General features: G+C 43.4%; 1 protein-coding gene across 1 annotated transcript in view; it reads left to right on the top strand.

Moving 5' to 3' along the window:
* MYO7A (myosin VIIA) overlaps positions 1-24180 on the top strand; it is a gene marked incomplete in the record, with an annotated part of 248641 nt that overhangs the window by 181273 nt on the left and 43188 nt on the right. The window contains 2 exon segments of the mRNA XM_056561158.1: positions 20147-20273; positions 21177-21296. Coding sequence (XP_056417133.1) covers positions 20147-20273; positions 21177-21296 — 247 coding nt within the window.

Raw genomic sequence — 24180 nt, 5'->3', positions numbered from 1 at the left:
GTCAGCAGGGGGTAATAATAAACATGTGAGTAAGGTGGTGAATACAATGTAGTCAAGTGTGTAACCTGAAGGAGAGACAACAGTATCAATGTGTATCAATATACATCTATAGTAATAACAGTCATATGTATCAGATCAATACAAAAACAGCTGCAGAGGCATCCAGGGCTAGGTGAGCAGAGAGAGAATATTGTGCACACAGAAGGTACACAATAGGAAAAAAGACATACCCATCTTGCAGGATGAAAAGGAGACTATGCAATCCCACCTCCCTGAATATTGGGATCTGATCGAGCCTGTGATAACAGGAAGGAAAAAATAGTGTGAGAACAAAACTGAATGTGGTTATAAAAGTCCCGAAATTTCATATTCCCTGTTAAGTCCTTTAGGCTCTAATGTCTGGAGGGTGTGGATCCAGAATGCCTCCCTCTGTAATAGATGTTTTTTTATGTTGCCTCCTCTAATTGGCAGGGATACTTGTTCAATGACCTGGTATTTTAATTGGGAAATAGAGTGTTTCTTTTGAGTAAAATGGTAGGGTAAAGGTAGCAGGAGATTGGCACATCTAATGGTGGATTTGATAGAGTAGACCACGTTTTTACTTAGGCATGTGTGATATCCCTTTATTCTGTAGGCTCTTCCTGATTGGGGATGGAGAATCTTGTCTCCTTTTAGCACATTGCTACATTGAGAGCATTGGAGGCAGGGAAATGTGCCTGTACGTCTGGTAGTGAGTAGTCTCTGTGTAGTGGTCATCTCATCCTGTCGTGGAATGGCTCTAACTAGGTTGTTGGACAGGTTCGGGGCTCTTTTATTGCAAATAAGTGGTGGGATCGTAAATTCTGAAATGTTCGGGTATGCTTCCTGCAATATATGCCAGTGTTTACGGACAACCTTGTCAACTTTGGATATGTGTGGGTGATATTCTCTCACGAAAGGTATACGGTGTGGCGTCTCTGGGGTTTGGATGCGTGGTGGGGTATCGTGTCTGGCTTCTTTTAATAGATGTTCAGGGTACCCTCTTTCTTTAAATTTAGACTCCATTTCGTCTAGTCTGATCTGCTGTATTTGGGGATCGCTGACTATGCGTTGTACTCTTTTAAACTGTGATTTTGGAATGGCTTTCTTAATACTGTATGGATGTGCACTGTTGAAATGTAAGAGGCTGTTCCTATCCGTAGTCTTTTGGTACAAGTCAGTGGTAATGTGTCCCTCTGTGTCTTTCAAGATCAATGTGTCCAGGAAGGGTATGGAGTCTTGGCTGAGTGTCACAGTAAATTTTAATTCAGGCCAGATGGAATTTAGGTATGTCAAGAAGGCCAGGACGGATTCACGTGGCCCCTCCCATATGCAAAAAATATCATCAACATAACAACGCCACATTTTGGCGTGTATTTGGAAGGTAGACTGGTTGTAAATAAAGAATTCTTCAAAAAAAATGCCATATAGGCATTTGCATACGGAGGGGCCACGTTCGCGCCCATGGCCGAGCCACGTATCTGTAAATAGTACTTGTTTTTGAGCATGAAATAGTTGTCATGTAGAACTATTTTAAGTAATGACATGAAAAAGTCCTTTTGTTGTTCTGTATACCTGCTGCGTTGTAGTAGCCATTGTGTAGCAGTCATGCCTTTGTCGTGTACAATGGAAGACTGTTGAGACCCAATTAGCTCCTAGCCTTATGGCTATAACTACCCCTCCCCCTTATTACAATAATTAATTAAATAATAACTGACACAACAACAATTTAACTTTTCCGTGGGTGGGAATCGGCCACAGCTTTATTTATAAAATTACTTATATAAATAACAATTTAACTGTAACAAAGACACCGATTGGCTTCTTACCAACCCGAGAGGGGCTGCCACACCGTCCTGTGTGGAGGTCTACCCCGGGTTGACCCCGCTTTCACCGTCTTCTTACCGCCAAGCTGTGACTTACAATAAACAAAGATACAAAAAGGGAGGGAGGGAGGGCAAAACTCTGGGTCCTGGGCAGATTGAGGGGGGAAGGGAGGCACCACAGCTATAAATACCCAGGGGAGGGCCTCTGAAAGCCCGGGAAACTATTACACCCCTGATTGGTGCACTCCTTCCCCCCCACCCATGGGACATACCACTGTAGCCACTGGCAAGTTTTACAGGCGGGGGAGGGGGCTAAAAAACCTTGCCTGTACATTTCTTAACCCCTTAACTGCTCACCAGTCAGGGGGCAAGCTAGCCCCTCCAGTATATAAACTGGCTACGTCAATAGTCACTAGCCAGGTGTTGGCTGAAATGTCTGTGATGTCTCTGATAGCAGTCAAGAAATCGGATGTGTCACGTAAAAAGGATGTGGTTTCTCTCACTAGAGGTGTTAGGGCTTTTTCCAAGGTGACTGAGAGAGGATTGAGAGCAGAATGAATCGAAGCAACTATGGGACGACCAGGGGGATTGATTATTGTCTTGTGTACTTTGGGCAAAATGTATATCACAGGTGGGATAGGGAAGTCTTTTCCTAAGAAGATGCCCATTTTAGTATCTATTGTACCCATGTCCAAGTGATGTGTCACTAAATCATGTATCTCTTTCTGTATGTTGGGCAAGGGGTTCCCTGGAAGTAGGTTGTATGTAGTGTTGTCAGAGAGTTGGCGGAGGATTTCATTGTCGTATGCCGCAGTGTCCATAATGACAATGGATCCCCCTTTGTCCGTTGGCTTAATAGTCAAGTCAGTGTCAGTCATCAGATCATTCAGTGCTCTCCTCGCGTCACGTGTTATGTTATTTCTGATTTCTACGTTATGGTGTGTATGAGGCATCGTAAGTTTTGTGACCTCTTGCTGTACCAGGTGTATAAATGTACCTCATGTATATAGCTGACTGCTTGTTCGCATCTCCAGCTAGACAGCAGAGGAAGGCTTTGCCGAAACGCGTCCCGTTTACCCGCATACAATAAACACGAATTGGCTTGCAACTACAGCTGCCAACGGCTGTCCGGGCATGCTGAGAGTTGTGGTTTTGCAACATCTGGAGGCCCACAGTTTTGAGACCACAGCTCTACATATCTTCCACATAGCTCTGGATCTTACGGTGGCCCAATTTTTTTTTTGTGTGTGTGTAAAATGCTGTAATATAGCCCCATTTTAAACCACGCCCCCTTTCTACTGAGCCACACCCCTCTAGGATGAAAAAACTATTTATTTATATTATAAAATTATTATTATTTTTTTTTTTTAAATTCTTTCCGTTTTAACCACATAATGCAAACACTACAGGGGAAATTTATCGTTAGCGCCAATTTTTTGTCTTTTTTTTTTTTTTTTGCACAAAGCAAACCCTGTGTGGTTTTCTCAGCTGCTGCGCCACATTTCTTCACGTTGCGCACATCGCTTCATAAATTTGCGCAAATGACAAGAAGCCCCTGGATAGTGCAAAAAAAGTGGTGAAAAAAGGTCATACGCATAAGCATGCCAGCCAGTCTATGGAGTACATTTACACAAAAAAAATATTATTTTTTTAAAATTATTATTATTATTTTATTTATTTTTTATTGTATTTTACTCACACCCAAAAATTATTATTATTTTTTTTTAAATTATTATTATTATAATTTTTTTTATTGTATTTTACTCCCACCAAAAAATTATTATTATTATTATTTTTATTATTATTATTGTTATTTTTATTGTATTTTACTCACACCAAAAAATTATTATTATTTTTTTATAATTATTATTTTTTTTTATTGTATTTTACTCACACCAAAAAATTATTATTATTTTTTTATTATTATTATTTTTTTTTATTGTATTTTACTCACACCAAAAAATTATTTAGGTGCAAGTGATAAATGCTGCACACTAACCGGTGCGTCTGCTAACCGCGCTTCTTATGCGCGGGGGTGTGAGTTGGGATTTATCAATTGCATGCGCAGTGTGTTTTTATTTTGCACATTGACAATATCATCAAGTTTGGCGCAATTTTCCCGTTATCTGCGCCGGCTTGGTCTTTTTTTATTATTGTGCGCTGGCAGAGGGGCGTGGTTTGCAGATGCGCCTGTTGGTGGGTGCTGAATTAATCTCTTATTCTAAAATAATTTTTATTCATTAAAATGAACATAAAATGTATTTATTTTTATTAAAATTAATTTTGTTTTCATTGGAATTAATATAAAATTAGTTATGCTGTGAAAAATTATTTAGAGTCATTAAAATTAAAGAAGATACTTATAAGTGTCTGATCGTGGGGGGGGGGGGGGGCGAACCCCCGCGATCTCCTGTACGGGGATTTGGCATGGCCGACACGCCCCCTCTATGTATCTCTATGGGAGAGGCGGAGATACAGCGTTCGTGCATCCCCGCCTCTCCCATAAAGCTGTATGGAGGGGGGCGTGTCTTTGATCTGGATAAACATCCACTTACAGGTCTCCTGTGTGGGTTCAAATTAGGATGAGAGGTATAATTTGTCCAAATGAGACAAGCTACATTAAAGGGGTACTCCTGTGGAAAACTTTTTTTTTTTTTTTTTAAATCAACTGGCGCCAGAAAGTTAAAGAGATTTGTAAATTACTTCTATTAAAAAAATCTTAATCCTTTCAGTACTTTTTAGGGGCTGTATACTACAGAGGAAATGCTTTTCTTTTTGGATTTCTCTTCTGTCACGAGCACAGCGCTCTCTGCGGACCTCTGCTGTCCATTTTAGGAACTGTCCAGAGCAGCATGTGTTTGCTATGGGGATTTTCTCCTTCCTAAAATGGACAGCAGAGGTCAGCAGAGAGCGCTGTGGTCGTGACAGAAGAGAAATCCCAAAAGAAAAGCATTTCCTCTGTAGTATACAGCCCCTAAAAAGTACTGGAAGGATTAAGATTTTTTTAATAGAAGTAAATTTACAAATCTGTTTAACTTTCTGGCACCAGTTGATTTAAAAAAAAAAAAAAGTTTTCCACGGGAGTACCCCTTTAATGAATATACAGACAAGCTGGTACAAGGACAATAGCGTTCTGCTCTGTTTACCAAAAATGGCTACCCACCTTTACACACTAGTTATACGTCATAGATTATATTGTTTTAAAATATATACACAGCATTTGGAGACCGTCCCAGATTAAAAAGAAACTAATTGTCACCTCTTTCAAGGTTGGTCTACCTTCCCTCCCACATGCAACCATATGTTATGGTTCTGTATATTAGGCAGAGTTACCCACTTCTTATACACTGGGTATATATTAAAGGGGTACTTCGCTTCTCAGCGTTTGGAACAAACTGTTCCAAACGCTGGAGACGGCCTTAGGAGCTTGTGACATCATAGCCCCGCCCCTCATGACGTCACACCCTGTCCCCTCAATGTAAGTCTATGGGAGGGGGCGTGACGTCCGTCACGCCCCCTCCCATAGACTTGCATTGAGGGGGCGGGGCATGATGTCATGAGGGAAAATATATATATTTTTTTTAATCATCTGGTGCCAGAAAGTTAAACAGATTTGTAAATTACTTCTATTTATAAATCTTAATCCTTCCAGTACTTATCAGCTTCTGTATGTTGCACAGGAAGTTCTTTTCTTTTTGAATTTCCTTTCTGTCTGACCGCAGTTTTCTCTCTCATGTCAGGAAACAGTCCAGAGTAGGTGCAAAATCCCCATAGCAAACCTATCCTTTTCTGGACAGTGCCTAAAATAGACAGAGGTGGCAGCAGAGAGTGCTGTAGTCAGACAGAAAAGAAATTCAAAAAGAAAAGAACTTCCTGTGGAGTATACAGCAGCTGATAAGAACTGGAAGGATTAAAGGGGTATTCCAGGAAATTTTTTATATATATATATATATATATATATATATATATATATATATATATATCAACTGGCTCCAGAAAGTTAAACAGATTTGTAGATTACTTCTATTAAAAAATCTTAATCCTTTCAGTCCTTATGAGCTTCTGAAGTTAAGGTTGTTCTTTTCAGTCTAAATCCTCTCTGATGACACGTGTCTCGGGAACCGCCCAGTTTAGAAGAGGTTTGCTATGGGGATTTGCTTCCAAACTGGGTGTTTCCTGAGACAGGTGTCATCAGAGAGGATTTAGACAGAAATGAACAACCTTAACTTCAGAAGCTCATAAGTACTGAAAGGATTAAGATTTTTTACTAGAAATAATTTACAGATCTGTTTAACTTTCTGGAGCCAGTTGATTTATGAAAAAAAGTTTTTTCCTGGATAACCCCTTTAAGATTTTTATATAGAAGTAATTTACAAATCTGTTGATTTAAAAAAAAAAAAATGTTTTTTCATTGGAGTACCCCTTTGACTGTTTAGTTTCCATATCATCGTCCACCTAAGTGAGGTCGATGCGCATTAGCCGCATAGAGAAGCGGCAATGCCGGGTCCCCGTATGGGAGATCGCTGGGGGTCCCATCGGTCAGAGCCACCGCAATCAGACACTTATCCCCTATCCGCAAGATAGTGGATAAGTGTCTAAGACTGCAGTACTCCTTTAATTTCTATAATTCAAAGTAACATAATGTTAATTATATTGCGCAAATGTCCTTCAGTAGCCAGCTTTGCTAGCCATGTGTGGGAGGCTTCTTTTAGCGCTTTTTTTTTTGCACTATCCAGGGGCTTTCTGTCATTTGCGTATTGGTTTATTTATTTATTTAGGTAAGGCACGCAACATAATACACTTTGGCGCAGCAGCAGGTGAAACCGCACACTTGGGCAATAGGTTTTGTAATTGCGCAAAATTCATTGGGGGAGATTGATCAAAACCTGTCCAGAGGAAAAGTTGCCGGGTTACCCATAGCAACCAATCAGATCGCTTCTTTCATTTTTGAAAAGGCCTGTGAAAAGTGAAAGCAGCGATCTGATTGGTTGCTATGGGCAACTCAGCATTTTTTCTTCTGGACAGTTTTGATAAATCCTCCCCCTTGTGTTGTGCGCGTCACTTTGTAAATGTGCGCACGTTTGCGACAAGAAGCCCCTGGATGGTGCAGAAAGAAAAACGGAGAAAAGCTCACGCACAGTCCTATGCCAGCTATATTTGTACAAAAATGTGCACATATTTTTTTTTTTTTTTTTACACAATTCATCGCACCAACGAGTGCATCTGCAAACTACAAAAATGAGTGCAAAATGAGCTGATAACTTAAAGGGATACTCCGGTGGAAAACATTTTTTTTTATTTAAATGAACTGGTGCCAGAAAGTTAAACAGATTTGTAAATTACTTCTATAAAAAAATCTTTACCCTTCCAATACTTATTAGCAGCTGTATGCTACAGAGAAAATTCTTTTCTTTTTGAATTTCTTTTTTGACTTGTCCACAATTGCTCTCTGCTGACACCTGATGTCCGTATCAGGGACTGTCCAGAGCAGGAGAAAATCCACATAGCCACAACCTCTCCTGCTCTGGAAAGTTCTTGACACGGACAGAGGTGTCAGCAGAGAGCACTGTGGACAAGACAAATAAAGAAATAAAAAAAATAAAAGAAAATAATTTCCTCTGTAGTATACAGCTGCTAAAATGTACTGGAAGGGTAAAGATTTTTTTTTAAATAGAAGTCATTTACAAATCTGTTTAACTTTCTGGCTCCAGTTCATTTAAATAAAAAAAAAAAATTTCCACCAGAGTACCCCTTTAACCCCTCAAGGACTCAGCCCACGTTTTCATTTTTTCCTCCTCGCCTTCTAAAAATCATAACTCTTTTATATTTTCATCCACAGACTAGTATGAGGGCTTGTTTTTTGCGCGACCAGTTGTCCTTTGTAATGACATCACTCATTATATCATAAAATGTATGGCGCAACCAAAAAACACTATTTTTGTGGGGAAATTAAAACGAAAAACTCAATTTTGCTCATTTTGGAAGGTTTCGTTTTCACGCCGTACAATTTATGGTAAAAATGACGTGTGTTCTTTATTCTGAGGGTCAATACGATTAAAATGATACCCATTATTATATACTTTTATATTATTGTTGCGCTTAAAAAAAATCACAAACTTTTTAACCAAATTAGTACGTTTATAATCCCTTTATTTTGATGACCCCTAACTTTTTTATTTTTCCGTATAAGCGGCGGTTTGGGGGCTCATTTTTTGCGCCATGATCTGTACTTTTTTTTTATACCACATTTGCATATAAAAAACTTTTAATACATTTTTTATAATTTTTTTTTAATAAAATGTATAAAAAAAAGTAGGAATTTTGGACTTTTTTTTTTTTTTCGTTCACGCCGTTAACCGTACGGGATCATTAACATTTTATTTTAATAGTTCGGACATTTACGCACGCGGAAATACCAAATATGTCTATAAAAAAATTTTTTTACGCTTTTTGTGGGTAAAATAGGAAAAAACGGACGTTTTACTTTTTTATTGGGGGAGGGGATTTTTCACTTTTTTTTTACTTTTACTTTTACATTTTTTTACATTTTTTTTTACACTTGAATAGTCCCCATAGGGGACTATTCATAGCAATACCATGATTGCTAATACTGATCTGTTCTATGTATAGGACATAGAACAGATCAGTATTATCGGTCATCTTCTGCTCTGGTCTGCTCGATCACAGACCAGAGCAGGAGACGCCGGGAGCCGCACGGAGGAAGGTGAGGGGACCTCCGTGCGGCGTTATGAATGATCGGATCCCCGCAGCAGCGCTGCGGGCGATCCGATCATTCATTTAAATCGCGCACTGCCGCAGATGCCGGGATCTGTATTGATCCCGGCACCTGAGGGGTTAATGGCGCCATTGCCGGCGGGTCCCTGGCTGCGATCAGCAGCCGGGATCAGCCGCGCATGACACGGGCATCGCTCCGATGCCCGCGGTTATGCTTAGGACGTAAATGTACGTCCTGGTGCGTTAAGTACCACCGCACCAGGACGTACATTTACGTCCTGTGTCCTTAAGGGGTTAAGTGCATGTCAATGTGCAAATTTTTTTTTTATGTAGGTTTGCGCCACTTCATAAATTCATCCTTCTATAAGTTCTACAATGCAGGACAGCAGAACCTGTAGATGCAGCTCTGGGTGTGACTGGAGTAGATAGCAACAGTAGATCACTGGTCTCCAAACTATGGGCCTCCAGATGTAGCAAAACTACAACTCCCAGGATGCCCGGACAGCCGGAAGCCCTCAGTTATTAAAACCTGTCAAGAGGAAAAGTTGCTGAGTTGCCCATAACAACCAATCAGATCGCTGCTTTCATTTTTAACAAGGCCAATGCAAAATGAAAGAAGCGATCTGATTGGTTGCTATGGGGTTCGCGAAAATTCTACATGTAGCTGCGCAGATATCTCCCTTTCTTTATATCTAATTCATCTAGGGCCTAATATCATAATCAGCCAAGAGTAAAAGTTGCCCAGTTGCCCATAGCAACCAATCAGATCGCTGCTTTCATTTTGCAGAGGCCTTGTTAACCCCTTAACGACCACAGACGTAAATGTGTTTCCTGGTTTGGTGGAACTTCCCGCACCTATATTTACGTCCTGTGTATGAGCACGAACATCGGAGCGGTGCTCGCGTCATACACGGCAGGTTCCATTACCGGGGACCCGCCGGTAATGGCCGACATCCGTGATGGCGCGGATGTCCCCCATTAACCCCTCAGATGCCGTGATCAATACAGATCACGGCATCTGCGGCAGTGCGGTACTTTGAATGGATGATCGGATCACCCACAGCGCTGCCGCGGCGATCCGATCATCCAGCATGGTGGCCGGAGGTCCCCTCACCTGACTCCGGCCGTCTCCTGGCATCTTCTGCTCTGGTCTGAGATCGAGCAGACCAGAGCAGAAGATCACCGATAATACTGATCAGTGCTATGTCCGATACATAGCACTGAACAGTATTAGCAATCAAATGATTGCTATAGATAGTCTCCTATGGGGACATAAAAAGTGTAAAAAAAAAAAAAAAAGTTGAAAAATGTAAAAATAAAAAGTAAAAAAAAAAGTGAAAAATCCCTTCCCCCAATAAAAATGAAAATAGTCTGTTTTTCCCATTTTACCCCCAAAAAGCGTACATTTTTTTTATAAACATATTTGGTATCGCCGCGTGCATAATTGTCTGTTCTATCAAAATATAATGTTAATTATCCTGTATTGTGAATGGCGTAATTGTAAAAAATAAAAAAAAAAGTCCAAAAATGCTGCTTTTTTGTCACACTTTATAAAAAAATAATTCATAAAAAAAGATCTAAAAGTTTTATATATGCAAATGTGGTATCGATAAAAAAGTACAGATGACGGTGCAAAAAAATGAGCCCTCAAACCGCCCTATATACGGAAAAATGAAGAAGTTCTAGGTGGTCAAAACAGGGCGATTTTAGATTACTGATTTTGTACAAAAAGTTTTAGATTTTTTTTTTAAGCGGTACAAAAATATAAAAGTATCTAGTCATGGGTATCATTTTAATCGTATTGACCCCCAGAATAAAGAACACATGTTTTTTTATACCGTAAAGTGTACAGTGTGAAAACGAAACCCTCCAAAATGCGCAAAATAGTGGTTTTCATTTAAATGTCCTCCCTAAAAAAAAATTTGGGGGGGGGTTCGTCGTACATTTTATGGTTTCGTTACAAAGTACAATGGGTCACGCACAAAACAAGCCCTTCTATGGGTCTGTAGATGGAAATATAAAGGAGTTATGGATTTTAGAAGACGAGGAGGAAAAAACAAAAACGCAAAAATAAAACAGGCCTGGTCCTTAAGGGGTTAAAAGTGAAAGCAGCCATCTGATTGGTTGCTAGGGGCAACTCAGCAACTTTTCCTCTGGACGGGTTTTGATATTAGGCCTTAGATGTTAGATGTAAAGAAAGCGAGGTATCTGCGCAGCTACATGTAGAATTTTCGTGAACCCCATGAATAGAGGTGATGGGGTCACAGCGCCCCCCCTCTCACAAAGGGCGCTTCACTGTACGGTATCCCTGACTATGAATAATGGAGGAGCAGTCGTGCCTGAGCAGCTGCTGTGTGCGCCGACCATCTGGGCGACAATAGTATCGCTGTCAATGGAGCCACATGAATAAATGATGGACATGGAAGCCTTTACCTGCAGCTGACAGACACTAATTTCTGCCTCATTTCCTTCTCACCTTATGGGGCCGTTCACCTCTCATCATACAGTTTATGCATCAGACCAGTGTTTTCCAACCAGTGTGCCTCCAGCTGTTGCAAAACTACAACTCCCAGCATGCCCGGACAGCCGAAGGCTGTCCGGGCATGCTGGGAGTTGTAGTTTTGCAAGTGCATGAAGCACTGCGATAACACTGCCGCCCCCTGCTGGTTCAGTTTTTGTATACGATATGGACCATTAAAGGGCAAACCTTTTTATTTTTTTATTTTTAAATCAACTGGTGCCAGGAAGTTAAACAGATTTGTAAATTACTTCTATTAAAAAAAATCTTAATCCTTCCAGTACTTATTAGCTGCTGAATACTACAGAGGAAATTCTTTTCTTTTTGGAACACAGAGCTCCCTGCTGACATCACGACCACAGTGCTCTCTGCTGACACCTCTGTCCATTTTAGGAACTGTCCAGAGTAGGAGAAAATCCCCATAGTAAAGATATGCTGCTCTGGACAGTTCCTAAAATAGACAGAGATGTCAGCAGAGAGCACTGTGGTCGTGATGTCAGCAGAGAGCTCTGTGTTCCAAAAAGAACAGAATCTCCTCTGTAGTATTCAGCAGCTAGTAAGTACTGGAAGGATTACGATTTTTTAATAGAAGTAATTAGCAAGTTTGTTTAACGTTCTGGCACCAGTTGATTATTTAAAAAAAAAAAAATGTTTTCCACCAGAGTACCCCTTTAAAGGAGTACTCCGTCCCCCTAAACATCTCATCTCGTATCCAAAAGATAAGGGATAAGATGTCTAATTGTGGTGGGTTCCAGCCCAGGCCGGTCCACCTATAGGCAATATAGGCCGCCGCCTAGAGTGCCCTCTTGATGAGATTACATGAGAAGGGGGTTTGTTACAGTGTGTCACCCCAGTAGAAAAGAGATTACATGAGGAGGGGGTTTGTTACAGTGTGTCACCCCAGTAGTAAGGATATTACATGAGGAGGAGATTTGTTACAGTGTGTCACCCCAGTAGTAAGGAGATTACATGAGGAGGTGGTTTGTTACAGTGTGTCACCCCAGTAGTAAGGAGATTACATGAGGAGGAGGTTTGTTACAGTGTGTCATTCCAGTAGTAAGGAGATTATATGAGGAGGAGGTTTGTTACTGTGTGTCACCCCAGTAGTAAGGAGATTACATGCGGAGGAGGTTTGTTACTGTGTGTCACCCCAGTAGTAAGGAGATTATATGAGGAGGAGGTTTGTTACAGTGTGTCACCCCAGTAGTAAGGAGATTACATAAGGAGGGGATTTGTTACAGTGTGTCACCCCAGTAGTAAGGAGATTACATGAGGAGGGGGTTTGTTACAGTGTGTCACCCCAGAAGTAAGGAGATTACATGAGGAGGGGGTTTGTTACAGTGTGTCACCCCAGTAGTAAGGAGATTACATGAGGAGGGGGTTTGTTACATTGTGTCACCCCAGTAGTAAGGAGATTACATAAGGAGGGGATTTGTTACAGTGTGTCACCCCAGTAGTAAGGAGATTACATGAGGAGGGGGTTTGTTACAGTGTGTCACCCCAGTAGTAAGGAGATTACATGAGGAGGGGGTTTGTTACAGTGTGTCACCCCAGTAGTAAGGAGATTACATGAGGAGTGGGTTTGTTACAGTGTGTCACCCCAGTAGTAAGGTGATTACATGAGGAGGAGGTTTGTTACAATGTGTCACCCCAGTAGTAAGGAGATTACATGAGGAGGAGGTTTGTTACAGTGTGTCCCCCCAGTAGTAAGGAGATTACATGAGGAGGAGGTTTGTTACAGTGTGTCACCCCAGTAGTAAGGAGATTACATGAGGAGGAGGTTTGTTACAGTGTGTCACCCCAGTAGTAAGGAGATTATATGAGGAGAAGGTTTGTTACAGTGTGTCACCCCAGTAGTAAGGAGATTACATAAGGAGGGGATTTGTTACAGTGTGTCACCCCAGTAGTAAGGAGATTACATGAGGAGGGGGTTTGTTACAGTGTGTCACCCCAGTAGTAAGGAGATTACATGAGGAGTGGGTTTGTTACAGTGTGTCACCCCAGTAATAAGGAGATTACATGGGGAGGAGGTTTGTTACAGTGTGTCACCCAGTAGTAAGGAGATTACATGAGGAGGAGGTTTGTTACAATGTGTCACCCCAGTAGTAAGGATATTACATGAGGAGGAGATTTGTTACAGTGTGTCACCCCAGTAGTAAGGAGATTACATGAGGAGGAGGTTTGTTACAGTGTGTCACCCCAATAATAAATAGATTACATGAGGAGGAGGTTTGTTACAGTGTGTCACCCCAGTAGTAAGGAGATTACATGAGGAGGGGGTTTGTTACAGTGTGTCACCCCAGTAGTAAGGAGATTACATGAGGAGGAGGTTTGTTACAGTGTGTCACCCCAGTAGTAAGGAGATTACATGAGGAGGAGGTTTGTTACAGTGTGTCACCCCAGTAGTAAGGAGATTACATGAGGAGGAGGTTTGTTACAGTTTGTCACCCCAGTAGTAAGGAGATTACATGAGGAGGAGGTTTGTTACAGTATGTCACCCCAGTAGTAAGGAGATTACATGAGGAGGGGGTTTGTTACAGTGTGTCACCCCAGTAGTAAGGAGATTATATGAGGAGAAGGTTTGTTACAGTGTGTCACCCCAGTAGTAAGGAGATTACATAAGGAGGGGATTTGTTACAGTGTGTCACCCCAGTAGTAAGGAGATTACATGAGGAGGGGGTTTGTTACAGTGTGTCACCCCATAAGTAAGGAGATTACATGAGGAGTGGGTTTGTTACAGTTTGTCACCCCAGTAATAAGGAGATTACATGAGGAGGAGGTTTGTTACAGTGTCACCCCAGTAGTAAGGTGATTACATGAGGAGGGGGTTTGTTACAGTGTGTCACCCAGTAGTAATGAGATTACATGAGGAGGAGGTTTGCTACAATGTGTCACCCCAGTAGTAAGGAGATTACATGAGGAGGGGGTTTGTTACAGTGTGTCACCCCAGTAGAAAAGAGGTTACATGAGGAGGGGGTTTGTTACAGTGTGTCACCCCAGTAGTAATGAGATTACATGAGGAGGAGGTTTGTTACAGTGTGTCACCCCAGTAGTAAGGAGATTACATGAGGAGGGTTTTTTTTTACAGTGTGTCACCCCAGTAGTAAGGAGATTACATGGGGAGGAGGTTTGTTACAGTGTGTCACCCCAGAAGTAAGGAGATTACATGAGGAGGAGGTTTGTTACAGTGTGTCACCCCAGTAGTAAGGAGATTATATGAGGAGAAGGTTTGTTACAGTGTGTCACCCCAGTAGTAAGGAGATTACATAAGGAGGGGATTTGTTACAGTGTGTCACCCCAGTAGTAAGGAGATTACATGAGGAGGGGGTTTGTTACAGTGTGTCAACCCAGTAGTAAGGAGATTACATGAGGAGTGGGTTTGTTACAGTGTGTCACCCCAGTAATAAGGAGATTACATGAGGAGGAGGTTTGTTACAGTGTGTCACCCAGTAGTAAGGAGATTACATGAGGAGGAGGTTTGCTACAATGTGTCACCCCAGTAGTCAGGAGATTACATGAGGAGGGGGTTTGTTACAGTGTGTCACCCCAGTAGAAAAGAGGTTACATGAGGAGGGGGTTTGTTACAGTGTGTCACCCCGGTAGTAAGGAGATTACATGAGGAGGAGGTTTGTTACAGTGTGTCACCCCAGTAGTAATGAGATTACATGAGGAGGAGGTTTGTTACAGTGTGTCACCCCAGTAGTAAGGAGATTACATGAGGAGGTTTTTTTTACAGTGTGTCACCCCAGTAGTAAGGAGATTACATGGGGAGGAGGTTTGTTACAGTGTGTCACCCCAGAAGTAAGGAGATTACATGAGGAGGTGGTTTGTTACAGTGTGTCACCCCAATAATAAGTAGATTACATGAGGAGGGGGTTTGTTACAGTGTGTCACCCAGTAGTAAGGAGATTACATGAGGAGGAGGTTTGTTACAGTGTGTCATCCCAGTAGTAATGAGATTACATGAGGAGGAGGTTTGTTACAGTGTGTCACCCCAGCAGTAAGGAGATTACATGGGGAGGAGGTTTGTTACAGTGTGTCACTCCAGTAGTAATGAGATTACATGAGGAGGGGGTTTGTTACAGTGTGTCACCCCAGTAGTAAGGAGATTACATGAGGAGGAGGTTTGTTATAGTGTGTCACCCCAGTAGTAAGGTGATTACATGAGGAGGGGATTTGTTACAGTGTGTCACCCCAGTAGTAAGGAGATTACATGAGGAGGAGCTTTGTTACAGTGTGTCACCCCAGTAGTAAGGTGATTACATGAGGAGGAGGTTTGTTACAATGTGTCACCCCAGTAGTAAGGTGATTACATGAGGAGGAGGTTTGTTACAGGGTGTCACCCCAGTAGTAAGGTGATTACATGAGGAGGAGGTTTGTTACAGTGTGTCACCCCAGTAGTAAGGTGATTACATGAGGAGGAGGTTTGTTACAGTGTGTCACCCCATTAGTAAGGTGATTACATGACGAGGAGGTTTGTTACAGTGTGTCACCCCAGTAGTAAGGAGATTACATGAGGAGGAGGTTTGTTACAGTGTGTCACCCCAGAAGTAAGGTGATTACATGAGGAGGAGGTTTGTTACAGTGTGTCACCCCAGTAGTAAGGTGATTACATGAGGAGGAGGTTTGTTACAGTGTGTCACCCCAGTAGTAAGGAGATTACATGAGGAGGTTTTTTTTTACAGTGTGTCACCCCAGTAGTAAGGAGATTGCATGGGGGGGAGGTTTGTTACAGTGTGTCACCCCAGAAGTAAGGAGATTACATGAGGAGGTGGTTTGTTACAGTGAGTCACCCCAATAATAAGTAGATTACATGAGGAGGGGGTTTGTTACAGTGTGTCACCCAGTAGTAAGGAGATTACATGAGGAGGAGGTTTGTTACAGTGTGTCATCCAAGTAGTAATGAGATTACATGAGTAGGAGGTTTGTTACAGTGTGTCACCCCAGTAGTAAGGAGATTACATGGGGAGGAGGTTTGTTACAGTGTGTCACTCCAGTAGTAATGAGATTACAGGAGGAGGGGGTTTGTTACAGTGTGTCACCCCAGTAGTAAGGAGATTACATGAGGAGGAGGTTTGTTATAGTGTGTCACCCCAGTAGTAAGGTGATTAAATGAGGAGGGGATTTGTTACAGTGTGTCACCCCAGTAGTAAGGAGATTACATGAGGAGGAGCTTTGTTTCAGTGTGTCACCCCAGTAGTAAGGTGATTACATGAGGAGGAGGTTTGTTACAGTGTGTCACCCCAGTAGTAAGGTGATTACATGAGGAGGAGGTTTGTTACAGTGTGTCACCCCAGTAGTAAGGTGATTACATGAGGAGGAGGTTTGTTACAGTGTGTCACCCCAGTAGTAAGGAGATTACATGAGGAGGAGGTTTGTTACAGTGTGTCACCCCAGAACTAAGGTGATTACATGAGGAGGAGGTTTGTTACAGTGTGTCACCCCAGTAGTAAGGTGATTACATGAGGAGGAGGTTTTTTACAGTGTGTCACCCCAGTAGTAAGGAGATTACATGAGGAGGGTTTTTTTTACAGTGTGTCACCCCAGTAGTAAGGAGATTGCATGGGGAGGAGGTTTGTTACAGTGTGTCACCCCAGAAGTAAGGAGATTACATGAGGAGGTGGTTTGTTACAGTGTGTCACCCCAATAATAAGTAGATTACATGAGGAGGGGGTTTGTTACAGTGTGTCACCCAGTAGTAAGGAGATTACATGAGGAGGAGGTTTGTTACAGTGTGTCACCCCAGTAGTAAGGAGATTACATGAGGAGGAGGTTTGTTACAGTGTGTCATCCCAGTAGTAATGAGATTACATGAGTAGGAGGTTTGTTACAGTGTGTCACCCCAGTAGTAAGGAGATTACATGGGGAGGAGGTTTGTTACAGTGTGTCACTCCAGTAGTAATGAGATTACATGAGGAGGGGGTTTGTTACAGTGTGTCACCCCAGTAGTAAAGAGATTACATGAGGAGGAGGTTTGTTACAGTGTGTCACCCCAGAAGTAAGGAGATTACATGACGAGGAGGTTTGTTACAGTGTGTCATCCCAATAGTAATGAGATTACATGAGTAGGAGGTTTGTTACAGTGTGTCACCCCAGTAGTAAGGAGATTACATGGGGAGGAGGTTTGTTACAGTGTGTCACTCCAGTAGTAATGAGATTACATGAGGAGGGGGTTTGTTACAGTGTGTCACCCCAGTAGTAAGGAGATTACATGAGGAGGGGGTTTGTTACAGTGTGTCACCCCAGTAGTAAGGGGATTACATGAGGAGGGGGTTTGTTACAGTGTGTCACCCCAGTAGTAAGGAGATTAAATGGGGAGGAGGTTTGTTACAGTGTGTCACTCCAGTAGTAATGAGATTACATGAGTAGGAGGTTTGTTACAGTGTGTCACCCCAGTAGTAAGGTGATTACATGAGGAGGGGATTTGTTACAGTTTGTCACCCCAGTAGTAAGGAGATTACATGAGGAGGAGCTTTGTTACAGTGTGTCACCCCAGTAGTAAGGTGATTACATGAGGAGGAGGTTTGTTACAGTGTGTCACCCCAGTAGTAAGGTGATTACATGAGGAGGAGGTTTGTTACAGTGTGTCACCCCAGTAGTAAGGTGATTACATGAGGAGGAGGTTTGTTACAGTGTGTCACCCCAGTAGTAAGGTGATTACATGAGGAGGAGGTTTGTTACAGTGTGTCACCCCAGTACTAAGGTGATTACATGAGGAGGAGGTTTGTTACAGTGTGTCACTCCAGTAGTAATGAGATTACATGAGTAGGAGGTTTGTTACAGTGTGTCACCCCAGTAGTAAGGTGATTACATGAGGAGGGGATTTGTTACAGTTTGTCACCCCAGTAGTAAGGAGATTACATGAGGAGGAGCTTTGTTACAGTGTGTCACCCCAGTAGTAATGAGATTACATGAGGAGGGGGTTTGTTACAGTGTGTCACCCCAGTAGTAAGGAGATTACATGAGGAGGGGGTTTGTTACAGTGTGTCACCCCAGTAGTAAGGGGATTACATGAGGAGGGGGTTTGTTACAGTGTGTCACCCCAGTAGTAAGGAGATTAAATGGGGAGGAGGTTTGTTACAGTGTGTCACTCCAGTAGTAATGAGATTACATGAGTAGGAGGTTTGTTACAGTGTGTCACCCCAGTAGTAAGGAGATTACATGAGGAGGGGATTTGTTACAGTTTGTCACCCCAGTAGTAAGGAGATTACATGAGGAGGAGCTTTGTTACAGTGTGTCACCCCAGTAGTAAGGTGATTACATGAGGAGGAGGTTTGTTACAGTGTGTCACCCCAGTAGTAAGGTGATTACATGAGGAGAAGGTTTGTTACAGTGTGTCACCCCAGTAGTAAGGTGATTACATGAGGAGGAGGTTTGTTACAGTGTGTCACCCCAGTAGTAAGGTGATTACATGAGGAGGAGGTTTGTTACAGTGTGTCACCCCAGTACTAAGGTGATTACATGAGGAGGAGGTTTGTTACAGTGTGTCACTCCAGTAGTAATGAGATTACATGAGTAGGAGGTTTGTTACAGTGTGTCACCCCAGTAGTAAGGTGATTACATGAGGAGGGGATTTGTTACAGTTTGTCACCCCAGTAGTAAGGAGATTACATGAGGAGGAGCTTTGTTACAGTGTGTCACCCCAGTAGTAAGGTGATTACATGAGGAGGAGGTTTGTTACAGTGTGTCACCCCAGTAGTAAGGTGATTACATGAGGAGGAGGTTTGTTACAGTGTGTCACCCCAGTAGTAAGGTGATTACATGAGGAGGAGGTTTGTTACAGTGTGTCACCCCAGTAGTAAGGTGATTACATGAGGAGGAGGTTTGTTACAGTGTGTCACCCCAGTACTAAGGTGATTACATGAGGAGGAGGTTTGTTACAGTGTGTCACCCCAGTAGTAAGGTGATTACATGAGGAGGAGGTTTGTTACAGTGTGTCACCCCAGTAGTAAGGAGATTACATGAGGAGGAGGTTTGTTACAGTGTGTCACCCCAGTAGTAAGGAGATTACATGAGGAGGAGGTTTGTTACAGTGTGTCACCCCAGAAGTAAGGAGATTATATGAGGAGAAGGTTTGTTACAGTGTGTCACCCCAGTAGTAAGGAGATTACATGAAGAGGTTTGTTACAGTGTGTCACCCCAGAAGTAAGGTTATTACATGAGGAGGAGGTTTGTTACAGTGTGTCACCCCAGAAGTAAGGTGATTACATGAGGAGGAGGTTTGTTACAGTGTGTCACCCCAGTAGTAAGGTGGGGCGTGTGAAAGAGTGGAGCCAATGGGCTCAGTCAAGTGGGCGGCAAAATTAGCTGCAAATATCCTTGCACAGACCTGGTCCAGTTGTTGGGACCCACCACAATCATCAGCGCGGCACCAGTCATCCGGCACATGGAGAGAACTCTGCTACCTGCCGGATGATGGACGACCACAGCCATCACCCCCCCACCTTTCATGCCTACTCGCATAGAAATGAATGGAGGGGGCTTCTTGGGGCCCGGGGCTTCCGTGATCGTGACGCCATGCCACGCCCCCTCCTTTCATGTCTATGGGAGGGGGCGTGACGGTTGTGGTCCCCAGTCATCCGGCATGGAGCAGAGTTTACTACGAGTAGCGGACGACTGGGATTCCGCGGCAAAGATCACAGTGGTCCCCAGCAGCCGGACCCCCGCAATCAAAGATGTTATCCCCTGGGGTCCCAATAGGGATATAGGAGATCCCAGACCCACGTGGCATTTTTTTATTTGGTGTTTTTTCACTCTTCATTCCTGTTTTGGCTCAGTAGCAGTTTTCAATAATGTCAGCACGCTGAGGCTCTGGCGTTTTGGGTTATATTCACACAGGCGAGTTACCTGTGAGTTTTCTGCTGTGGATTTTATACAGTGGAATCTTCCCAGCCAAAAATCTGCAGCAGATTACATTGACCTCAATGGGGTCTGCTGCGGAAATCCCGCTGCAGGAAACTCGCGTGTATCCCACCATGTGACCTTATTCTTATACAGGAACATTTCAAAATTTATAAATGTAATGTTTTGGCTTCATCTTGTCCTACAGGGATGAAATCTATTGCCAAATCTCCAAGCAGCTCACCCAGAACCCCTCCAAAAGCAGCCACGCCCGCGGCTGGATCCTCATGTCCCTGTGTGTGGGATGTTTTGCCCCCTCTGAGAAGTTTGTTAAGGTGAGTGACCCCGATACACCCCATTCTTACAGCCATCAGATGGGATCTGTCAAAAAAAACTTGTCAGTAAGTGTTCGGTTTCCCTACAGCGCCCCCCAAGATCTATAACTGACTAATATAGTGTTATAACACATTGTACTGGCTTCAGCATGTTTTTGTGTGATTCACCCCTGACAGATAGTTGTGTAGTCCTCTCATTGTCAGTGGGGTTTTGTCTCAGCAGCTTCCTGGCTCCTCCCTCTCTCCTGACAGGAAGTTGTGTAGTCCTTTCATTTTCAGTGTGGTGTTGTGTCATCAGCTCCCAGGCTCCTCCCTCTTTCCTGACAGGAAGTTGTGTAGTCCTCTCATAGTCAGTGTGGTGTTGTCTCAGCAGTTTCCCGGCTCCTCCCTCTCTCCTGTGATAACGCATCAACCTCTGTTGTCTCAGAAGGCGTGACTGGATATTATCTCTGAGCTCTAGCCCCGCCCCTGAGTGATGTCATCACCTTTGACCAACCCCTCCAGCTATACCACCATATACAGATATACAAATCTCTTTGTATTAATATAGAGAATATGAGGTGTGGTTACAGCATGCTGTCTTGTGCTGAACAATGCCACAGGCAGAGGAGCAGACAGAGAATGATTACAGCAGGTGCTGCGGACTGTTCTGCTCTGTAGAGCCCCCATTTACAGTCCTGGAATACACTATCATAAAGGACAGAATTTCCCACTGACTGTTCCTGCTACCCATAGGAAAAGACAACGATGGAGCTAGAGAGTGGGGCCCCTTTCAGTCACTGCGGCACATAGCGCCTCCACAACTAAATCTATAGTACATTAACCCTTACAGTATGGGACTATATTCTGCTGTATAGCAATTACAGGGTATAACAATCGCCTCTCTCCGTGTCTTCTTTTCAGTATTTGAGAAACTTTATAAACGGCGGGCCACCGGGGTATGCCCCATACTGTGAAGAGCGCTTGAGAAGGACATTTGCCAATGGCACCAGGACGCAGCCCCCCAGCTGGTTGGAGCTTCAGGTTGGTATTTGTTTTTTTCAAGGTGCATGGTACTAATACTAGGTGCCAGTGTCATCTTCAGCACAGGTCCTCAAGGACACAAGGAGTCCCGGATTTGAACTTTTTCCTGTTCTATTCCAATGGAGTAACTGGAAAAACCCAGAATATTGGTGGCCTCCAAGAATGTTAGTGGACCCTGAGGACCGGGTGGGGGACCATTGATCTAGACTCAAGAGTCAAGGAGGAATCGTGACTTCTGGTGCCAGGTGTTATAGCCTTAAATACAGTATATACAATATACAATATACAGTAGCCGCCAGTCCTCTGATGAAGCTGGGTCTCCAGCGAAACGTCAAGACTTAGGCTTATGTGACATTTTAATCAGCAGCGTTTGTGGTCAGCCCTAACTTTATCACTCAGCAGACATATGAGTGGCCTAAAAGATATACGGGAAGATTTATCAAAACCTGTGTAGAGGAAGAGTGGTGCAGTTGCCCATAGCAACCAATCAGATCACTTCTTTCATTTTTCACAGACCTCTTTCAAAATGAAAGAAGCAATCTGATTGGTTGCTATGGGCAACTGCACTACTCTTCCTCTATACAGGTTTTGAAAAATCTCCCCCATAGTATCTATAATAAAAGAGAAAGAAGAGGGACCGCGCTTCGTGTATTACCCAAGACACAAGGTGGAATGAGGGGTAGGGCAGGGCACCAGCCTTACGGTTGGCAGCCCACCTTGTGGTAGATAAATTGCGCTTATCACCCCTAGATAGGGGTACAGTCAGAAGCTTGATCGGAAAAAAACTGCGAAGCCTATTGGGTCACAGGGGTGGGGAACCCAATCCTGTTCAGTGAAGTAGATATAAAGAGCAAAATACGACCCATACGTCAGGCGCTGTTCCAATGTCCAAGATAAAATAAACATAGCCATAGCAATATGGCGGTTAAAGTGCCAGCAGGCACTATATTTATTAGAGTAAGAACCAATGACGCGTTTCGGAGGTAGAACCCTCCTTCCTCAGATTGGCATTTGCCAATCTGAGGAAGGAGGGTTCTACCTCCGAAACGCGTCACTGGTTCTTACTCTAATAAATATAGTGCCTGCTGGCACTTTAAGCGCCATATTGCTTTGGCTACGTTTATTTTATCTTGGAAATTGGAACAGCGCCTGACGTATGGGTCGTATTTTGCTCTTTGTATCTACATAATATATAGTGGCACACCGTTATTTTTGGCAGTAATATGAACTGCAATTGGAAACACCAGCTGTGTTTTTAAATAGCTTGTGTGATACTGACACCTAGTGGTGTTTAGGTGAATTATCGCATTGTTTTTCGCCATTATTTTTAAGTGCTAAATAAAGGTTATATTTTATTATATTTGTTTGGGAGGGTTTCTAGTTTAGGGTACCCCTTGGGGGTTGTCTCCCCCCCCCCAAACTTGTTGATATTGGTATTACCCTGCTTCCCCTTTGGGGTTTGTTGTTAGGTCAGTATATACAATAGTCACATGGAATATTTCCGTGTCTTGTATAGGACCCGTAGTGGTGTCGGGTATAACAATCCTCCATATGTTCCTGAAGTCAGGTATCCCCTACTCAAATAAATTACATCCAAGTAACCCATATTGTGCATTAAAGGGTTACTCCACCAAAGGATAGGGGACAAGATGTACTGCCGCTGGGGACCCCCGCGATCTCGGCTGCGGCACACCAGACATCCGGTGCAACGAGCGAACTTCGCTCCGTGCGGGATGACTGACGATGCGGGGCAGAGGTTGATGATGTCACCGCCGCGCCCCGCTTGTGACGTCACGGACACGCCCCCTCAATTCAAGTCTATTGGAGCGGGCGTGATGGTCGTGACTTGCATTGAGGGGGCATGGCCGTGGCGTCACGAGCGGGGTGCGGCCGTCACGAGCATCCGGCGCTGCATCTGACGCTCTAAACGAACTCCAAGTGCACCAGGGAGAATGTGGGGGTACGATCCTTTGGACAGGGGATAAGATGTCTAGGGGCGGAGTACCCCTTTAAAGACATAACCAGAGGGCAATGGGGGCGTATCCTTCCTGCCCCAGAGATCTGGAATATCCTGTAGTAGTGGTGTTCTGCAGATGTTGCAAAACTACAACTCATTGGTCTCCAAACTCTGGACCTCCAGATGTTTCATAGCTACAACTCATTGGTCTCCAAACTGTGGACCTCCAAAAAGCGGTCTTCAAACTAAACAGTGTTCTCCAAACTGTGTCCCTCCACATGTTGCAAAACTACAACTCAGTGGTCACCAAACTCTGGACCTTCAGATCTGGTCTCCAAACTAAGTAGTGGTCTCTAAACTGAGGACCTCCAGATGTTTCATAGCTACAACTCATTGGTCTCCAAACTGTGGACCTCCAAAAAGCGGTCTTCAAACTAAACAGTGTTCTCCAAACTGTGTCCCTCCACATGTTGCAAAACTACAACTCAGTGGTCACCAAACTCTGGACCTCCAGATGTTTCATAACTACAACTCAGTGGTCTCCAAACTCTGGACCTTCAGATGTGGTCTCCAAACTAAGGAGTGGTCTCTAAACTGAGGACCTCCAGATGTTTCATAACTACAACTCAGTGGTCTCCAAACTCTGGACCTTCAGATCTGGTCTCCAAACTGTGGTCTCCGAACTAAGGAGTGGTCTCTAAACTGAGGACCTCCAGATGTTTCATAACTACAACTCATTAGTCTCCAAACTGTGGACCTCCAAAAGCGGTCTTCAAACTAAGCAGTGTTCTCCAAACTGTGGCCCTCCAGATGTTGCAAAACTACAACCCACAACATGCCCGGACAGCCTACGGCTGTCCGGGCATGTTGTGAGTTGTAGTTTTGCAATATCTGGAGGTCCACAGTTTGAAGACCACTGTCGCTATG

This window comes from Hyla sarda, chromosome 2, assembly GCF_029499605.1.
Source record: "Hyla sarda isolate aHylSar1 chromosome 2, aHylSar1.hap1, whole genome shotgun sequence".
In the NCBI taxonomy this organism is placed as follows: Eukaryota; Metazoa; Chordata; class Amphibia; order Anura; family Hylidae; genus Hyla; species Hyla sarda.
Note: the sequence above shows the minus strand (reverse complement) of the source record. Positions and strands in the feature narration are given on the sequence as shown.